This window comes from Epinephelus lanceolatus, chromosome 17 (genome assembly GCF_041903045.1).
Source record: "Epinephelus lanceolatus isolate andai-2023 chromosome 17, ASM4190304v1, whole genome shotgun sequence".
NCBI classification, from domain to species: domain Eukaryota; kingdom Metazoa; phylum Chordata; class Actinopteri; order Perciformes; family Serranidae; genus Epinephelus; species Epinephelus lanceolatus.
Window position 1 is genome coordinate 14,686,226 of NC_135750.1, and position 18,636 is coordinate 14,704,861.

The 18,636-nt window shown below is 42.3% G+C and overlaps 1 protein-coding gene across 1 annotated transcript in view; it reads left to right on the plus strand.

The window, feature by feature from the left end:
* Positions 1 to 277: 277 nt before the first annotated feature.
* oprm1 (opioid receptor, mu 1) overlaps positions 278 to 18,636 on the plus strand; it is a 41,638-nt gene continuing 23,279 nt past the window's right edge. Inside the window, exon 1 of the mRNA XM_033613665.2 lies at positions 278 to 686. Within this exon, the coding sequence (XP_033469556.1) occupies positions 418 to 686 (269 nt within the window). The 5' untranslated portion in view covers positions 278 to 417. The remainder of the gene's footprint in view (positions 687 to 18,636) is intronic.

An 18,636-nucleotide genomic window follows, 5' to 3' on the forward strand; every position in this document is an offset into this window, starting at 1 on the left:
GAGAGAGGAAGGAAAGAAGCATAAATAAAGGAAGGGAGGGAATGAAAATGATGGAATATACAAATGTGAGTGAAAGGAAGGAAAGGAAGTGTGATGGGAGGAAGGAACCGAGGGAGGAATGAAGAGCGAACAAACTCATTTTCACGTCGTCGCTTCTGTTCCGTGCGCGGGGGGGGGGGGTCCCTAGTGAACTGAGTCTCGCGCAGGCTGGTGTGAACCCTCATCACACGCGGCCACATTCTTCAACACGGTGACATTCACCGGCGGTCCGTCCCGCGCCGGAAACGCAGCGCTTCTCCAGGCAAACAACAGACAGGCACCCAGCGGGGCATCACACGCACCGAGTCCGCCGACGGACATCGGAGGGGGAGGCGAGAGACGCGCGCAGCACCTTACCGCACATACTGAACGAGGACCATGGAGAGCGGAAGCAACGGCTCGGACGCGAATTACGGGAGCCAGATCCCCGTGATTTACACCAACAGCAGCTTCTGTGGGAACTTCAGCGACGGCAACAACACCACGAGCTTCACGGAGGCGCCATGCCACAGGGAACGCGGACTGACCGGCATCATAGAGGACGACGCCAACCCGGTTATCATAGCGATTGTTATCACCGCTCTCTACTCCATCGTGTGCGTGGTGGGGTTGGTTGGAAACGTGCTGGTCATGTATATCATCGTAAGGTAAGCACTTGTAAAAACATAATATGCGTGGATGTGTTTTCTCAGCTGTGTTGCGCACAATTAAACCTTTTAAGAAGATCTTTTTCTAAGTATAAAATGACTCTACGGCAACCTGTTGCCTCCATTAACCATTTTGCACATTAAAGTGTGTGTGAGAGTGTGCGCATGAGGCCGAGGGAGACCACGTGAATGCGGTGTTGACAGTGCTGCCAGCTCAGCTGCCGTTCGTGCGTAAAGTGCCTCCAACCGCGCAGCAGGTTCCCTCCAGCAGCGCGCAAAGAGCGAGCCGAGCGAGGGGATGGAGAGGGAAGGGTTTCCACACAGCAACAGCCGATATCCATAACAACAGAGGATGTGTTGGATGTACAGACACAGCACACGCTCGCTTTCTATCCGCCTCTTTCATCCACAGTACCATTACCAACCTGGAAAATAAAGATGCTGCACATCACTCCCATGCGAGTGCTAAACAAAAACATTATGCACCGTGAATCCAGGCAGATGCTGCCGTCTTTGCACATACAATGGCTCCAGTGTCTCTTGTTTCCTTGTTTATTTCTGTGTTTATTCTGCCTTTCATGTAAATTAGGTGAGAGGTCTTAAATCAACCACAGCATTACTGGTTTTACATGAAAGGTGAGAATACTGGTGAGCCAAAATTGATCCATAAAACTTAGAACAGCTTTAAAAACTCACACATTCCAGTGTGTCTCAGATTGCTTTCCCTCCCCAAATGTAGGCCGCTCTCATGCCACCGTCTCATTAACTGATATTTAAAACTTTGTTTCAAACACGTCATACTCTTGAGATATCATCACAGGAGGAACTTTTATTCACCTTAATAATCTGTCACAAGGAGTAAGCGATGATGATGAGTGGTGCGCAAATGAAATCTTGCAGTCACACCCGAGTTTAACTTTTCTTCTTTTCTAAGAGAAACCAGTTGACTAGAGGATCTTGCAGGGAGAAATAACTCACACACAAGCTGCATATTTCCCATTTTCACACACTGATATTGATATTACTCAGAATGTAAATACGCTTTCGTGTTAAGACTCAAAATCACCTATTATGCTCACTGAGGTGGATTTCACAGGTGGTGCCTTTCATTACACATGAAAATCAGACATTTATACGCTGGTCAAATGCTCCCCAGCTGATGCTGTGTCAATCCAGAAGAGCTTTTCTCAGGTAATAAAAGTCTATAGATGAAGCAGTTGGGAGAGGAGAATGAGAACAAAAAAGGAGAGAGTTGAACTTGGAAAGAAGATGGACACGAGTGGAGGCTTGAGGGGAGAGAGACTGATGGTGAGCGATGAGAAAGCTGAGGAGGATGGAGATAAAGCTAAGAGAGGTCCACCTTCATTTTTCCACCTTGTGATTACCCACTTTGAACGTCTGATAGAATCAGTGAAGAGTGGCCGATTGGAGGATTTGGTGCACTGAACTTAGAAGAGAGGCACTTAAATGGCTTTGAAACTGAAATGTACCACTTTGTTAGATAAGTTAGAGTGGTAAAAGAAGAGAATACCTTTTATTTGGATTTTTACCTCTCTATTGCTGCTGTAATATATTAACATTACCTCGTTACACCTAGCTCTCCTTGCTTCTCCACTGTTTCCAGGGCAAATGCAGCATCAAGTGAATGCTCATTTGCCAGAGTGCACACATCAACCCCTTCAATCTGAGTGCTTCCCCAAATAGATCTGTTTTGCTAAAGAACGCACGCATCTATGCAGGATGTTGTCTGCATCTATGCAGGATGTTTTCTGCCCCAAATTACTTTTGGCAGATCTGACCCTTGGGCCACGGATGGGAAGAGCAGTAATATGCTTTACCCAATTAAAAGTAAAATTGAGAGTAAATATTGCTGCATTATATTTTTAAATGGAGGGTATATGATGATGATGATGATGATGATGTTATGCGAAAGAACTGTTGAATTAAAGAATATGTTTAGGCTACGAAATCAAGTGCATTAACATGTCAAAGCGTACAGACTCATGGGACAACATGCTCTAAGCAACAACTTTCAGAGCTGAAAAATGAAGCCAACACTCAAGTGCCAGAAACTGCAGTTCCTCTAATGGCCTCTTGAGGCAGACTCCAAAACTTAAAAAATTCCCTAGATGGCCATGATAATCAGCAGAAATAAACGTGTTTACAGACTGTTACAAAAATGGTCTTGGTCTTTATTGTGAATTTCCTCGCTCATGACAATTGTAAGAGACACTTAAGCACATATTCATATTTGGTAAAAATGCCTTTGTTAATATGACATATCATAGAGTTTCTGCTATTATTTAAGTTTGCACAACCGTTTCTGTATATGTTGAATAGTGTATGGTAGTGGACTATGCTAAGGTTATGTTTATATATACTTAATTTATGTGTTAGAATACAGGCAAAGGTTTTTTACGCCAGATATGGTGCTGTAAGGCAGTTTTGTACGCATGACTAAAGGAGACTGTGACCAACGTCGTGCATAAAGACATCTGAAGTTTGTGCTGGTTTGGATCTTAATAAGATTTTGACCATGTTCTGCAGTGTTGACACGTAATAACAGGAATACAATGAGAAGAAATAGAAATGGGACATTGAGTCGCTAGTGGATCATAAAAGATATCATTTTGGAAGGACCTGACCTGCTGTTTTGTTTCTCTTTTTTTGTATTCTAATTTAACCTTTCCCCTGCCTCATGTGAGTACTGTGGATCTCCAGAAAAGAAATATGTTACTTACCCGTGTACATTTTATTAAGGCTTAAAGTTATGCATAAGTAAGGGTGGGGCTGCTTTGAATGACAGGCTATCTGCAAGGCATCACCACAGTCTGTGACTCAGATCCACCCCTGACTCCTCCACAGCTCCACCCTCTCCTCCAATTATGGTCACTTCTGGCTCCAACAATCCAAGATGGCAGCAGCTAAAATGCCAGACTTTCAAAATGGGAGTCCACAAACCAATAGGTGACGTCATCGTAGCTATGTTCATTATTTTTATACAGTCTATAGATTGAACAATACATTCCTTTTTTTGTAGACAGGCATGTGCAGCCTATGCATACAAATGAATCAATTAAAAAAATAAATATTCAACCACCTTCTTCAGAGCTGCCTCTCTAGAATGAACCAGAAAGCAGGACAAAATTGAATAAAATCTTAATTAAACCATAATGAAGCATAGGAAATAAAAAGAGCAGGCGCAAGAAGCATTATTAAGATGCCTAAATTAAATAACCTGCCACTTTAACAGCAGAATTAAGCATCACCAAGGCAGCCAACACAGAGATGTACAGACAATACAAACTCCACAGCTCACAAACACTCACACTAAAGCAAAAAGAGAGTTTGCTTTGCGTAGCACACATGCACACATCACTAGGCAACACATGCACTTATCTGTACAATGAGTCACAACCTTTATTGTTGTATTCACCTGTCTGAACGTCATCTGTGCTCCTCAAAAGCATCACCAGTTCACTCAGCCTCTCTGCCCCACTATAACCAACCACTCAGTCTCCATGCCATTATAACCAGTCCACGTAGCCTCTCTTTCCTGTTGCACTCATCAAAGTTTTAAGATGAATGAGGAGGATCTCCCATGAGCATCTTAGCATTTAGCATGTTAGCCAGACCCAGCATGTGGCAGTTGGTCACACAGCATCGTGGGGTTTTTGAGACACGTAGTGCACTCAGCGGGAGATGCATTAAATTATGATTAAAGGAGATGCAGAGGTGATGCTAATCCTGACCCATAATGATGTCATCCTTAACCAAGAGCCGAGTGTCAACCCTCTGGATATGAAGCTCTCGACAGCTCTGCCTTCTTGCAGACAAACCAGCAGCTAATTATTTTCTGCTGCAGCTTCTGTTCCACCGTTACCTGCTTTATTATAATGTCCGTGTGATTCCTGTTCTTACTCTAACAGATTAAGACTTGAAATGTAGCAAGCAATTTACTTGAGGAAAAAAAACACTGTTATAGTAAGAGTAAATGTAATTGGTTACTTCCACCCCTGCCACTGGCACTTAGCAACAACATTAAGTGGAAAATGAAGGAAGAGCACAGGGCAAAGGAAAGTGAAATCACCTTTTGAAGTATGAGTTGTGCACCAGCATCATTTTGAGGGCATGATGTAGGCCTATCTGCAGCTGTCTGGCAAGGATACAAGAGTGTTTATGATGTATGAGTGGGTATACAAGCTCGCATTATGTATTCCAAAGTAGTTTGTTCACAAAGCAGATGATAGATGTGAAGGGCATTACTTGAGCTTTAGCTCTCTCATCCTTGACTGTTTCCTGTCCCCTGCCTTCTCATGACAGTAAGAAAATGGCACTGACTCGACCAGCAGTGTGTGTATGTGTGCAGGCATGCGTGGCTGTGGAAAAGTTTTGTGGATTTTCACTAAATGAAACTTTAAGAGAATTAGGAAGAAGGTGAAGGATGTGTCTCATTCCTCTGAGAACCGCAGTCCATCAGGGTCATTAACATTCATCAACCTCTTTGTCTTCTCGCTTTTCTCTGTGTGTCTTTCGGTCTTTTCTCTCTCTGTCGGCAGATTGAGAGTAAATAGCCATTTAGCTAATGATGCACTGTGGATATTTACTGTTAAATGGAAATGTAGCCTTGAGCTCTCTGTCCCCACTTTACAGTTGTGGCCTTGAATGCATTTTTGCTAGATTAAATAGAGACAGCGGTGGATGAGAGATGTTTTCCCCCTTACTGTCTGTGTGCTGATAACCTTAAAGCCATAAAACAATTCCCCCTCACTCTTTATCTCCCTGTCCTCTCGATGTCTCCCTGTCCCTCGTCTGTTCGCTCCGCACTCACATCCGCAAACTTCTTGTGAGCAAACAACCACAACCAGAGATCTGCACGCTCAGTCGGAAAAATCAATTGCAGTTGAACAGCAGACCACTGGGTTCCACAAGGAATATGCAAAGTGCTTCCTGTTACCATGGAAACACTGGGAGGCGTTTTGAGCCTGGTGTGTGCAAAATGACTCCACCACCTCATCCCAAACCCCTGCCTCCATCCGCCATCCAGCAAGATGAGCAGCTGTACCTGGTAGGTCACATTCGGCAGCTAAAGCATTTCTGAAACTTTGGATGTTTGGGAGGCTTTTGAACATCTGCACCCACTGACCTGGATGCCCTTAACTGCTGCTTCTCTGTGCTGCACGCAGCAGCACAACAAATGTGCATAATTCTGTTACCTCTTCAGAAATGTTCCACAACCCTGCTCTCTGATGTCAAAGTTTCTTTTAAACATCTGTGTCCCTGCTGTTCATGGGAGAGTTTGAGCCCTCTCTCATGAAATACGATGTTATGACGAGAGTCAACACAATTTGCTTCACAGGACTAATGTCATAGATCCTCGCTAATGTTTCTCTCTAATGGGTTTCTAGTGGCTCCTGCTGCCCGACATGACAAATAGTCTCGGGCTGAAATTCAAACAACTAACCTGCAGCCTTTTGATGTGCTCTCGACAGCCGGGTTAATGCTCGGCAACAATCCAGACATCTTATGGCCTTTTCTTACAATCATTTCTAGTGCCTTTATCAGTTGTAAGCAAACAAAAAAGCTTTGAATCTTTGTGAATTTAAAGGATATGTTAAAGGTCTAGCTTAAAATAATAGCGACATAACCATATACAGTATTCACTGAAAAGGAATTGGTCGCTGTAATTCTTTCTCTCACCCATTCCTAAAGCAATTTCAATGCAAGTAATGGGAAGACAAAATCGTTCCTTGCATTAATGACTTCTAAAGTTCAGCTGAAGTTAACAGTCTGAGTTGGACAATCAGTCTTCCCCCTCTGTACCAATTTCCTTTCAGCCACCACTCAGCAAGAAAAGGTCCAGGGAAGCACAAAGAGGGAAAGGCATACTAAAAAGACTGCAACTTTGGAAGATAATCACTAGTTGAAGCCTCATATTAACTCCAGCTGAAGTTCACAATTTTACACGGTACGTAAGTTTACAAGTACCTCCATTGGCCCCCTTCACTTTCACTGACACGCTCTAGAGAGGGACATCTTTAAAGGGATTTTTTTTTTCCGTTTTTCAACCAGCTTTGCATCATAAAACTGTGGGTAGTATGTGTTAATGAAGTGTGGTAAACTTCCCTCCATCTTGCCAGCGCCCTGATCTCTCTGCCATCACGTCATCCTGCAGATTTTTGCTGGCTCTAGGGCTTTTGCTCGAACTACAGATTGCACGTCCTCATTTTTGTATGCCAGCCACAATAACACACACAGAGGCTATAGAAGCGGACCAAATGGTAAAGCTAGGCAGCGCTGATCAAGTATGAACCAAGACACTGTCATTGTAGGGCCTGTTTCCTCACCTACAGTGTCTTCAGGAACATTTTTGTGCACTGTTTAGCTGGAGCTTGTGAAAAGAAAGTGTTTATTATATACTGTATAAACCAAGATACTGTTGCTGCGTTGCCCATTCCTCAACTAAAAGGTTTTCAGAAACATATTTTAACTTACTGTTTAACTGTAAAATGAGATTGTTTGTTACCAGCTGGTCACCATATTGCTTTTCGGACAAGCAACTTGCATTACATCACCTCCCAGTGAGAGTGTTTGTTGGTCTGGTTCAGCACCGTGCATTCTGAGAGCACCAATTTCAAAAGTGTGTGCATCTTTCTCTTATATAGGCAGCTCAGTTTTATAAAAAGACAACCTTTTCTACAGTGAAATACTTTTGAAGGCCAGTATGGACAGGAGAAATGATTACAGCAATGACTGTGAGAAACAGCCACACTTCATACAAAACTAAAAATCTTTTTTTTTTAGCGGCGCTGCATTTAAATTCCTAGAATTGCTTTACACACTGCGATTATCAGCTACAGCTAACAGGAGGTGTATGGGATAAAAGAGAATGGCCCTCCTCTCATTCACACAAATTGTTCACCGAGCATGCATAGTATTTCTGAGCAAGAAAAAATGCATACGATTCAACGCTCACTGACTTAATTCTCGCTTTGATGACTTGTGAATAGACCTTGCTCACTTCAATATACCTTTCATGTGTATTCATGAGCATCCTCGTGCATAATAGATGTGCGTTCTCCTCATTTGACTGTGAGCACAGGGTGACTGACTCATTGTGGGAGCATCCATCCTATGGATTTTTTCCAGGTATACAGAGAAAAGCTGTGATGGTACACCGACTGAACAAACAGCAGACATTGTGCTTCCAGCAGCCCTGAACCTCCTACCAACCCAGATAACCATCTGTCTTTTTCGAGTTGCATTCCTTTGTGTGTGTGCACAGTACTTGGCACATCCTTCTCTCACCTCTTCACAAGCTGTAAACATTTGAGGCCAGGCGTTCTGACCTCAGTTTTCAGCTGTACAGCGCTGACCTTGCAGCCATTGTGTGCTACAGCCTTGATTTCTGCTAACCAATGACAAGTGGACAGTTTGATAATTGCCGCTTGCCTGTGGAATTTATGCCACAATTATTTTGTTTGCTTTAGAATAGTGACAAACTCACCAGGCACAAAACGAGTCAGGAAAAATGGATTCAGGGCCTGCCCGCGGCAACAATGAAACGATCAGCGGCTAATGAAGATTAATTGCTCAACTTGTGCATTTCCCAAAAAGCTGCCTGAATTTTAATGATCATTATTAGTATCGGACTTTGACACCTCACTGTGAGAGGGAGGGAGGAGGGGATTCTGCGTGCTCCTCTTTCTAAATTTGTGTATCTGCAAATAACAGGGTGGTTCAGCGTCTAATTTCTTGTTAGAGAGACAATTATGAGTAGACAGTGCAGAGAGGTAATTAGGCTGTCCTTCCTGTGTGTCCATGAGTAATGAGCTTCTTAACATCACTGGACACTGCTGGAGATTTAGAGCACTGTCAACCTGGATTCAACAGGAAGTGTCCTGTTGAACTCTGCAAAAGGATCAAAGACTAAAGACAGAGCCTTCACACAGGCACAAACCTGAACAAACCTGAAATTATCTTGACATTGCCCGGAGGAGCTGAAGGTGAGAATGAAAATGTCTGAACCATTGGATCGGACATTAAGCAGACTTAATCGTGACAGCTCCCTCGTACAAAGTCTGTGTAATGTCCGATTTACCCCTATGTGAATAGAACAGCTAATTCACAGCAAGTGGGCGTGTTGGTGATGTTTTTATCATGCAACTTGCCTGAAATTGGAAGAGGACAAACATCCGAAGGTGAAGAAGAAGGGTAAGAGGACGGCAACAAAAATGTCTAAAGCCTAGTTCACATTATACCTTTTTCACCCTGATTTTGCATCGCAGAGGCTATCGTAATCTTTTGAGTGTTCATACCTGGCAACGTGTGTTTCTCTCCTGTGTGCTGACGTGGGACATGTCCCGCCTGTCATTGGCTGATGCTCTTTGTCAGTCGTGTCACACTTCTCCAGTTTTCTAGCATGCCAGATATCCAGTCCCAGTCACAGACGAGGGGGCGACTTGCTCGTAGGCTTGTTCACACATGAGGACTCGTCGTGGCAGACTATCTGCCAACTCACCTCTGACCCAGGGTGGCTCTCAAGATCCTCTGCGACGTCAAAAACGCGGTGAAAATTGTGTAATGTGAACTAGGCTTAACTGGATAGATGATGAGATTTGGGACTTGCTTAAATCAATTGATCAAAGTGTTTTTCAAGTGGGTGAGAACACATCTAATATGGGCAATCTCCTGTCGTGTGCCACAAGCGTGAAGGGGAAACTCAGAACAATGTCCGGACCTAATTATATGGACATAGTTCAATTCATATGACAAAACGTCTAAGAGAAGATCACTCATCACTCACTCCGTTGACAGACCTTGACAATGGAGACTGAAGAGATCACGGGAGAAACAAAAAAAGGTATTTATCGGAGGAGCGTAGTGATAGTCACTGTTCTACACCGTAAACATTAGAGACAGATCGAAGGAGCGATGACTAACCGAAGAGAAGGGAACAAAAGCTTGATGATTGATGGATGCTCTCAGCTCTTTTGTCCATCTGTCAATTACAAAGTGACTCACTCACTTACCCTGATTCTGCTCTTTATTCTCTCTGACAGGTACAATTAAACATGTCCTTCTCCATCAAGGCTGGCATTTCAAAGCACCAGAGGGTATCGCAGATTTGTTCTCCAAATCAATCTGAAGATGTTGTTACACCCCCCTACTTGCAGCTGTATGAAGCCTTCCGTGCGTCTTTTTGGCTTTTCAAAAACATGGTTTTCCACAAGAATGGCCCGCTGTTGCAAAATGCCATGATTGGTCAAACAAAGTAAACAAACTAGGTCAGAAGATGACATCCTCTCAAGTATAAGATGGCGCACACAGAGAGCAGCCAAACCTTTTCACTGCTGTGTACAACAAACGGGAGCCAAGGGTACAGAGAGAGCCTTTTAAGAAGATCCTCTGTACATCAACAATGATGTTTCTGAGCAACAAGATGATAGACGCTTCTTGAGGTCCCTGTTTTTATTACCAGCATCCCAGAGGATCTGGGTTAGGCCTAAATTGGTTCCCTTTTTCTTTTTATCCTATTTCCAGTAATGGAAAACCATTATCAGAGTGAATCATAATGAAGTGGGCAGCGACTGTCAAACACATGAGCAGAACACAATGCAGTGGTCGTTGAATACATGTGATGTTTGTGATTTATGTCATTGTGATCTGGCTATTCCCATGTGGAGGATGTTTGAAGTGTTTTGCAAACTAAATTCAAGCATCTCTTAATGAGGCCAAGTTTGGGTTGTTTGTGGTTTCACTGCGAGTTGAACAACTGTGTCCTAAAAAAATTAATGTACTGTTTTTTTGTTTCTTCTTTTTTATTTTCCTCAACTAATTATCAGACAACAATAACATAAAGTCTTTTAAGCACAGCAACAATTTGATTCAATTTAATCCTTTTATACCATTTATTTTGTTGCCATTTTGTCAGTGGCCTTTTACGTCCACATCGTCTGCGCTAGATAACCTCCTGTATCTGCTGTTGACATTTGGGACAGTGCTACCAACGGAAGGACATCAACAAAAGCACATGGTTAGGTTTCGAAAAAACATGGTTGGCTCTACATTCAGACAGGAAGCAAATACTGGGCTCGTCCAGGCTTTGTTGGCTCTTCCTCCCGCCCACTCTATAGTCAATAGCAACTTTCCAGCTCCTTATATTACATCGTTACTGGCAGCATTTCAACCTGACACCATCCAGCGGTGTAGCATACAGCTGCAACAGGTGCTGTCTGGCAGCGTTATGAACTGATGCCACCCATTTGCCGATCATACTGCTGGGACAGTTGCCATTCATATGACCAGTGGTGCATCTTAATACTACAAAAACTTATGTCCGGCTGTGTTACAAACTGACGCTGGCGTATCATACCACTACGAAAGGTGGCTTCACTGACAAAGCAGTGGTATTCAACAGATTTTGGAATGAAAATGGGTTGTAACAATGGTCGTAGCCACTGTGACGTCACCCATTGGTTTGTGGACTGCTGTTTTGAAGCCTCGAGTTTGGCTGTCGCCTTCTTGGATTTCTGGTGCAAGAACCAACCGAGATGACATTGACCATATCTGGATGAGAGGGTGAAGCTGTGGAGGAGTGCATCCCAGTCGTATTCTACTTCTACAGTCATTCTACTTCTGCAAACCACAGATACTGTACACATTATTATGTTGCAATAAAACTTTATGTTAACAGAAACTTAACATTTCAACACCGCTGTGGTTAATGTGTGGTTAGGTTTAGGCACAAAAAACACTCGGCTATTGTTAGGAAACGACAATGTTTTGGCTTAAAATACCTGTTTTTGGGGGCACAATCCCCACTGAAAAAGCAGTAATGTGATGTCCAGGTAAAATACAACCACTTTTCATGGCTTAATCCATGCAGGAAACACAGTGACAGGTCTCTAAAAAAACACCCACATTTCGGAGCTGAAAAGCTGCTGAAAACTGACTCACTAAAAAACACTTTTGTTGTTTGTCCGTCTCTGACAGTCGTCAGCTTGAGAGACGTTTCATGTAGTCGTCACACCATCTACCATGAAACTTGCAAATGTTATGTATTCATGGTTTGCAGACACACACAACGCCAATATTTTGTTGTAGCACCTGGGCTGAGAAGCAAGGGGAGGATTCAACTCATATACCATGATGTCAACTAGCTGACAGCCTGTCACTCAAAGCGGTGACAACCTTAATTATGCGTAACTTTAAGTCATTTTAAAATGTGAACAGGTGAGTTATATAAAAATTCACCCTGAACAGTTGTCATAAACAGGAAAATAAGCTGGAGAGATCTGTGAAGTTGGAGCCAGCCTCAAGTGGCCGTTCGATTTTGCCCTGGAGCAGCCCTGGAGGTTGCTGCTTGATTTCACCACAATATGGCGATCAACTGTCAGGGATGTGAAACTTGCTTCATACAGATAATTCATCAAACTGCTGCTGCACTAAACGGTTTGGGGAAAAATATATGTGCTTAAAAAAAATTACAAGTCAACACACAGATTGAAGGCTGCAGTTAATGTGAGAATGTGTTACAGAGCACAAATGAAAAATAATTTGATCCTTTACACTGTAAAGAAGAAGATCATGAAGTAGCTACAGAAACAGAAGAGAAATGTGTTAGTGTCTGCTCATGTCTGGGGACAATTTCAATTACCAGGCCTTGTTTGTACCACCTCTTTCATTAGCCATGTGTGCATATAGTAGAAGAGTCTCAGACCTTTGACAGTGACTGCAGATCAACTGTACATCTGCAGAGTCTTCAGCCCATTGGTGACTGTCTTTGTGTGTCCATGGATATTGAACGCCTCGGGTCAGTTTCAGTCAGAGCAATCAGGAGCGTTCAATATGTCACCTCTCACTGTTGATGGATGTTGTCCTGCAATGTTTCGGTACATTTGTCACTCTGCATGCATGATTCTGTCCATAATTCCTCACAACAATGTGTGTTGGAGAGTGTGTGAGTTTTATAGGAATGCATCACTTTGACCGTCTGAGCGTGGACCCTCAGCTTGTGCAGCAGCACATCTGTCACAACAAGAATCCGTCTGACAGCCTGAAACACGCTCAGCCAGGCTGTTTGTCTTACTGACGTTTTGATGTGTAGCAACTTCTATTATTGATTTGCCAGTTTCTGTGTTTCATGTGTGTGTTTACACGTCTGTTTCTCGGTGTGTGTGCAAGATGCAGCTCAGGAAATGTGCTTTGTCGAGTCAGTTTCAGAGAGGTCTCATAGTGGCAGGTGGTTTACTGATACACACTCACACAATTGTCACACACATAGATGCATAAAGTTCCTATGCAAACACGCACTAAATTAGAGCAGTGGAGATAGGGACGTATAAACTGATGATAATGCAAACCTAAAAAGAGAAATTGAGGGTGCAATAAAGAGAAAGAACTCACGCAGAGCTCACTTTGCTTACTAAAGCAGCTAGCGCAACATATTGCCACTTTCTTGATCCAAAAATATGCTTTGCCTGTCGCTTTAGTATTTTTGGCAGAGAGGATAATGATCACCACGCCCTCCTATCTTTGTTCCACTTCAGCCAACGCTCCTGCACATATCGCTGGTGCTTATATGAATGAAAATATTAGGTGTTCCTGGCTACGCTCTCACTGAGCTCGCACACATGACCTCATGCTTTGTGCTCGTCTTTGTGATGGCTCTTCTAAAATAGAGCCAGAAGTGATGAAGTTATCATTAAACTGTGTCTTTCTGGCAGGCAAACACACAAAAATCCCATTTCAAGGGTTCAGCGTAATAATAATTTTATCACCCATTGAGTTTCTATGACAACACACACTTCTTGTAATGATGAAAAATTGAAAGTGTTTAATGAAGTGGCCAGCTCAGACATGGAAGTGCTGTTTGATGACTGAAAAGCCATGAATCTCTGTGTGTTTGTGCTGAATCATTTCTACAAAACTGGATTTCAGGCTGTGATGAGAACCCATTACCAGTCGCTCAACATGTTGCCTCAAATATCCCGACTCTATTGTACCCAAATTCTCCATTATGTGCTTTTGTCCCTTGCTTTCTTTATTCCTCTTGTCATTCAAGGAGCCGCTAATGTCAAGTCAATTTTATGAGTATAGCACTGAAAAATCAGTCATCATCGACATGAACCTCCACTGGAAGTAATGCATTAAACCAAGCCTATGTTCCCAACATACTGCGCACGCAAATGAAGAGCTGCTTAGTGAAACGTGTTGCAGGAGAGATTTGAGAAGTTACTTTGGATGTTTCACTCTTCTCTTCTGGAAGACTCCAAAACAAACTCACAGTAATTGGATCATTATTTACTTGGTGTGGCTAAGCAACTGCCAGCTTACTGTACAACTGAGAACAGCAGCAACACACTGTTTTTCAACCTTGGTAAATTACTCTTGGAAAGAACTTAGGAACTAAACCTGCATTTTGATCCAAAGAACTACGTACTATATTTCCTTTCGGTTATATACATTAAAATAGCTAATTACAAGAACAAGACACAGCTAGAGAGGACAGGCAGAGAGGGAAACTCAAGGATTGGCTTGGAGACAACAAGCCGTTCCAAAACCGCACCCTACCTATTCCCACTTTGTCGCAGAGTGTGAGGCACCCTTCATCAAGGTGTAGGCAATAAATACAGTGGCAAGCTTTGGGACAAACTTTACTTTGCAAGAGAAAATGTTGTAACTTCATAACCAGGGGAAAAAAATAAAACTTTCTATGATTTTATGTTCTTCAGTGGATTTGTAGCACTCATATAGATCTGTATATATTGCAGTTGTTCACCCGGATTTCTGTGTATTATCCTTTTATCATTACAGATGACTAACTCAGTACTATGATATATAGATAAATAAATAGCTGCTCGGTTTTATAACAGTCCCTGTAAATATACAACACATACATCATCTGAACGTGACTGTTTTCTAGCGACTGGAGAAGGGTATATTTTATCCTAAATACAATGTGACCTTTAAGCTGTTAATGTCTGTATGATAATTGGCCTGTAAATGATTGCCCTAGTTTGAGCAATTTACGTTTGTATGGAGCGTCTTCCATGATGAACACAGTACGGCATTGCACATAGTAAGTCAGCATAGATTCAGGCTCGCTGATGACACACTTCTACACTCCATTTGTTGGGTTGGGATGGCACTCAATGTGGTGAACCAAAATGAAATGGAAGTAGGTAGGGAGAGGGTGGAGGGGTTGGTTTAAGAAAGGCCCAATGAAGGTGTGGTAGGTAACAAAAGGGGCGAAGCAAGGAGACTTAATACAAGACAGGTGCGCAAGGAAAACTCTGGAACAGGGAAGGACTAATGAGACTGATACAAAGCAGGTGTGTAAGAAAACAGGCAGGAAACAGACAAAGGTAGGAAGTAAAATAAAGGCCCATTTATGCTCAACATTAAATACGGATCCGGATACGGACGGAGCCTTCTGTCCGTGCTCTGCGTTCATTTTGTCCGTATTTCTGCACGTTTCCACAAAGCTTATATATTGGTTAACATCCATGCCAACGTAAGGGACACATGGAAGTATGTGGGCAGTGACGGTAACATCGTTTGAAACGGACGTATACATTTTCATACATAAAGGGAGCATAAATGGGCCTTAAGACGTAACTCACGAGGAGAGTAACCTACAAAACAAAACAGGGAACAAATCACTACAAAATCCTAGGACCATGACAAATAAACCTTATGGCGGCAGAAATAAATAACCATCCAGCCTTCTGCAGGTTGTCCTCTGCAGATTTGTCACTCTCCTCCACCTCTAAACTCAGAGGGGAATACATTTTAAATCCTAGTTAATTCCTTTGCAGCTCTGTGGTCAAAAACGGCTGTTACTTCAATATTCACTGGTCAATATTTGAGCCTTGAGGAAGCTGCAAAGAGCTGCAAAGATGGGTATTATGCTGGCAAGTCTTTCACATAACCACGTATCATTTGATTCAGGGGTAATTTAACAAATATCACTTTTTGATATTAACTGCTTCTTTTCTCTATTCAAGTATTAGCCTTTTGTTGCCTTAAACTTGCCGTGAGCAGTTAAAGTGTCATTGTAATACATTAAAACCATTTCTGAGAGCCTTTATATCAGTGTCAGGGTGTAAGTGCTACATCTGTGTGTCCATTTACCAACATTTAAGGCTGCATTGGGATCTGTTTCCTCTGCATTATAGTCCCAGCAGTGCCTTTCTAATACATTCCATTTAGTGAGATGATTTCTAAGAGTGAAAGAAAAAACAATAAGTGGGGATTACTGCAATCCAGCTTGAGCCATAAGGGAAATATGGTTTGCAAACATATTAGCACTAATAAAGCCATAAGTAACCACTGTCATGTAGACGCAAGTGAGAAATTATTTATTCGTTGTCTCTAGCGGCTAATGCCTCCTGCTATTTATTTTACTCCCAGTTATTTTTTTTCTTTTCACAGCGACATCACTCTCAGGATCTTCCATACGCCTAATACATCAAAAACATAATAAACCCAATGTCGACCTTAACACTGAGATAACTTTTAACGCCTTCACATTCTGTATGGCTCAGACAAATCATTCTATGGGAAATGTTTTACTGTCGAGAGCTGTAATGCATATTTAATCAAGCATTTTATCACATCAAGTCTTTAATAAAACATAAACTACTTTAGTTTAAATTATGCATCCTATAAGTAATCTGATCCTTTTTTATAGTCATGTTAAATGAAACTTAAATGACCCTCTTGAGAGTTACATTTAAAGGGATACCTCACCGAAAATAATAGTGTGAGTTTCAAACCGTTGGCAGCCGTAGTGAGCCTGGATTCACAGCAGATAAAACAGATACCAAAAAATGTAATCTCAATAAATATATGTATGCACAATCTGTCAGCAACAGGACAAGATTTTGGTATCAGAGGTGTTCTGTTTCCCATTTATAGCTGGAGTCGTATTGGCCAGTCGAGTTTGAGCAGCAGGTCGACAGGTCATGTGGAGAAGTCATTGGCTGAAACACAATCAGGGAAGCTGTTGGTGATCGTGTGGTGGCGATATAGCCTTATATTAGCTTTTTAAATGTATCATTCATACGCAGTTATCTGTTTATAGAGATAAGCCAAAATGGCCGCCACAAGGAAGAGGAAGTCTTTGATCTCCCTAAATATTGGCCATTACCCACAGGAGCTCATGAGACGATAGCCGATGTGTTCTGAGATTGCCGAAGGCGAAAATCATGGTGAAAAAATGAAAAAATCATATTGTCATACTCCTGATATTTTGACTTGTTGACATATTGATGTTATACTGTTACCCATGGCAACAACAAGCATGGCTTAAAACAAAATTCTTACAGACTCCGCGGTGGTTCCAAAAAGAGAAGCATCTTGTGGAATAAACTGCATGAATGTTTTATGCGATAGTTGTGGTATCATAACAGCCTGTCACAGGTTACAGCGTGATGATTAGAGGAGAAATGGCAGAGCATAAAGGTCCAGGTGGGAAAAAAACAACTCAGTCATTTAGGAGTTTGCTTAAAGATTTATATACATAGATCCCAGGGAGCTGTGTAAATGTGTCATTTGTGGTAGATTTTATTTTGTTGAACTATTAATATTGTATACAGAATCTGAATCTCACTCTGAGTTACTGTTGTTCAGAAACTAAAGATTTTTTTTTATTTAGTTTTTACTGAGTATTTGAAGCAAACTGTAAAACTATATCACTTATTTTGTTGCAGTTCTGTTTTCCCTAATATATATATATATATATATATATATACAGTACAGGCCAAAAGTTTGGACACACCTTCTCATTCAATGCGTTTTCTTTATTTTCATGACTATTTACATTGTAGATTCTCACTGAAGGCATCAAAACTATGAATGAACACATGTGGAGTTATGTACTTAACAAAAAAAGGTGAAATAACTGAAAACATGTTTTATATTCTAGTTTCTTCAAAATAGCCACCCTTTGCTCTGATTACTGCTTTGCACACTCTTGGCATTCTCTCCATGAGCTTCAAGAGGTAGTCACCTGAAATGTTTTTCCAACAGTCTTGAAGGAGTTCCCAGAGGTGTTTAGCACTTGTTGGCCCCTTTGCCTTCACTCTGCGGTCCAGCTCACCCCAAACCATCTCGACTGGGTTCAGGTCCAGTGACTGTGGAGGCCAGGTCATCTGCCGCAGCACTCCATCACTCTCCTTCTTGGTCAAATAGCCCTTACACAGCCTGGAGGTGTGTTTGGGGTCATTGTCCTGTTGAAAAATAAATGATCGTCCAACTAAACGCAAACCGGATGGGATGGCATGTCGTTGCAGGATGCTGTGGTAGCCATGCTGGTTCAGTGTGCCTTCAATTTTGAATAAATCCCCAACAGTGTCACCAGCAAAACACCCCCACACCATCACACCTCCTCCTCCATGCTTCACAGTGGGAACCAGGCATGTGGAATCCATCCGTTCACCTTTTCTGCGTCTCACAAAGACACGGCGCTTGGAACCAAAGATCTCAAATTTGGACTCATCAGACCAAAGCACAGATTTCCACTGGTCTAATGTCCATTCCTTGTGTTTCTTGGCCCAAACAAATCTCTTCTGCTTGTTGCCTCTCCTTAGCAGTGGTTTCCTAGCAGCTATTTGACCATGAAGGCCTGATTGGCGCAGTCTCCTCTTAACAGTTGTTCTAGAGATGGGTCTGCTGCTAGAACTCTGTGTGGCATTCATCTGGTCTCTGATCTGAGCTGCTGTTAACTTGCCATTTCTGAGGCTGGTGACTCGGATGAACTTATCCTCAGAAGCAGAGGTGACTCTTGGTCTTCCTTTCCTGGGTCGGTCCTCATGTGTGCCAGTTTTCTTGTAGCGCTTGATGGTTTTTGCGACTCCACTTGGGGACACATTTAAAGTTTTTGCAATTTTCCGGACTGACTGACCTTCATTTCTTAAAGTAATGATGGCCACTCGTTTTTCTT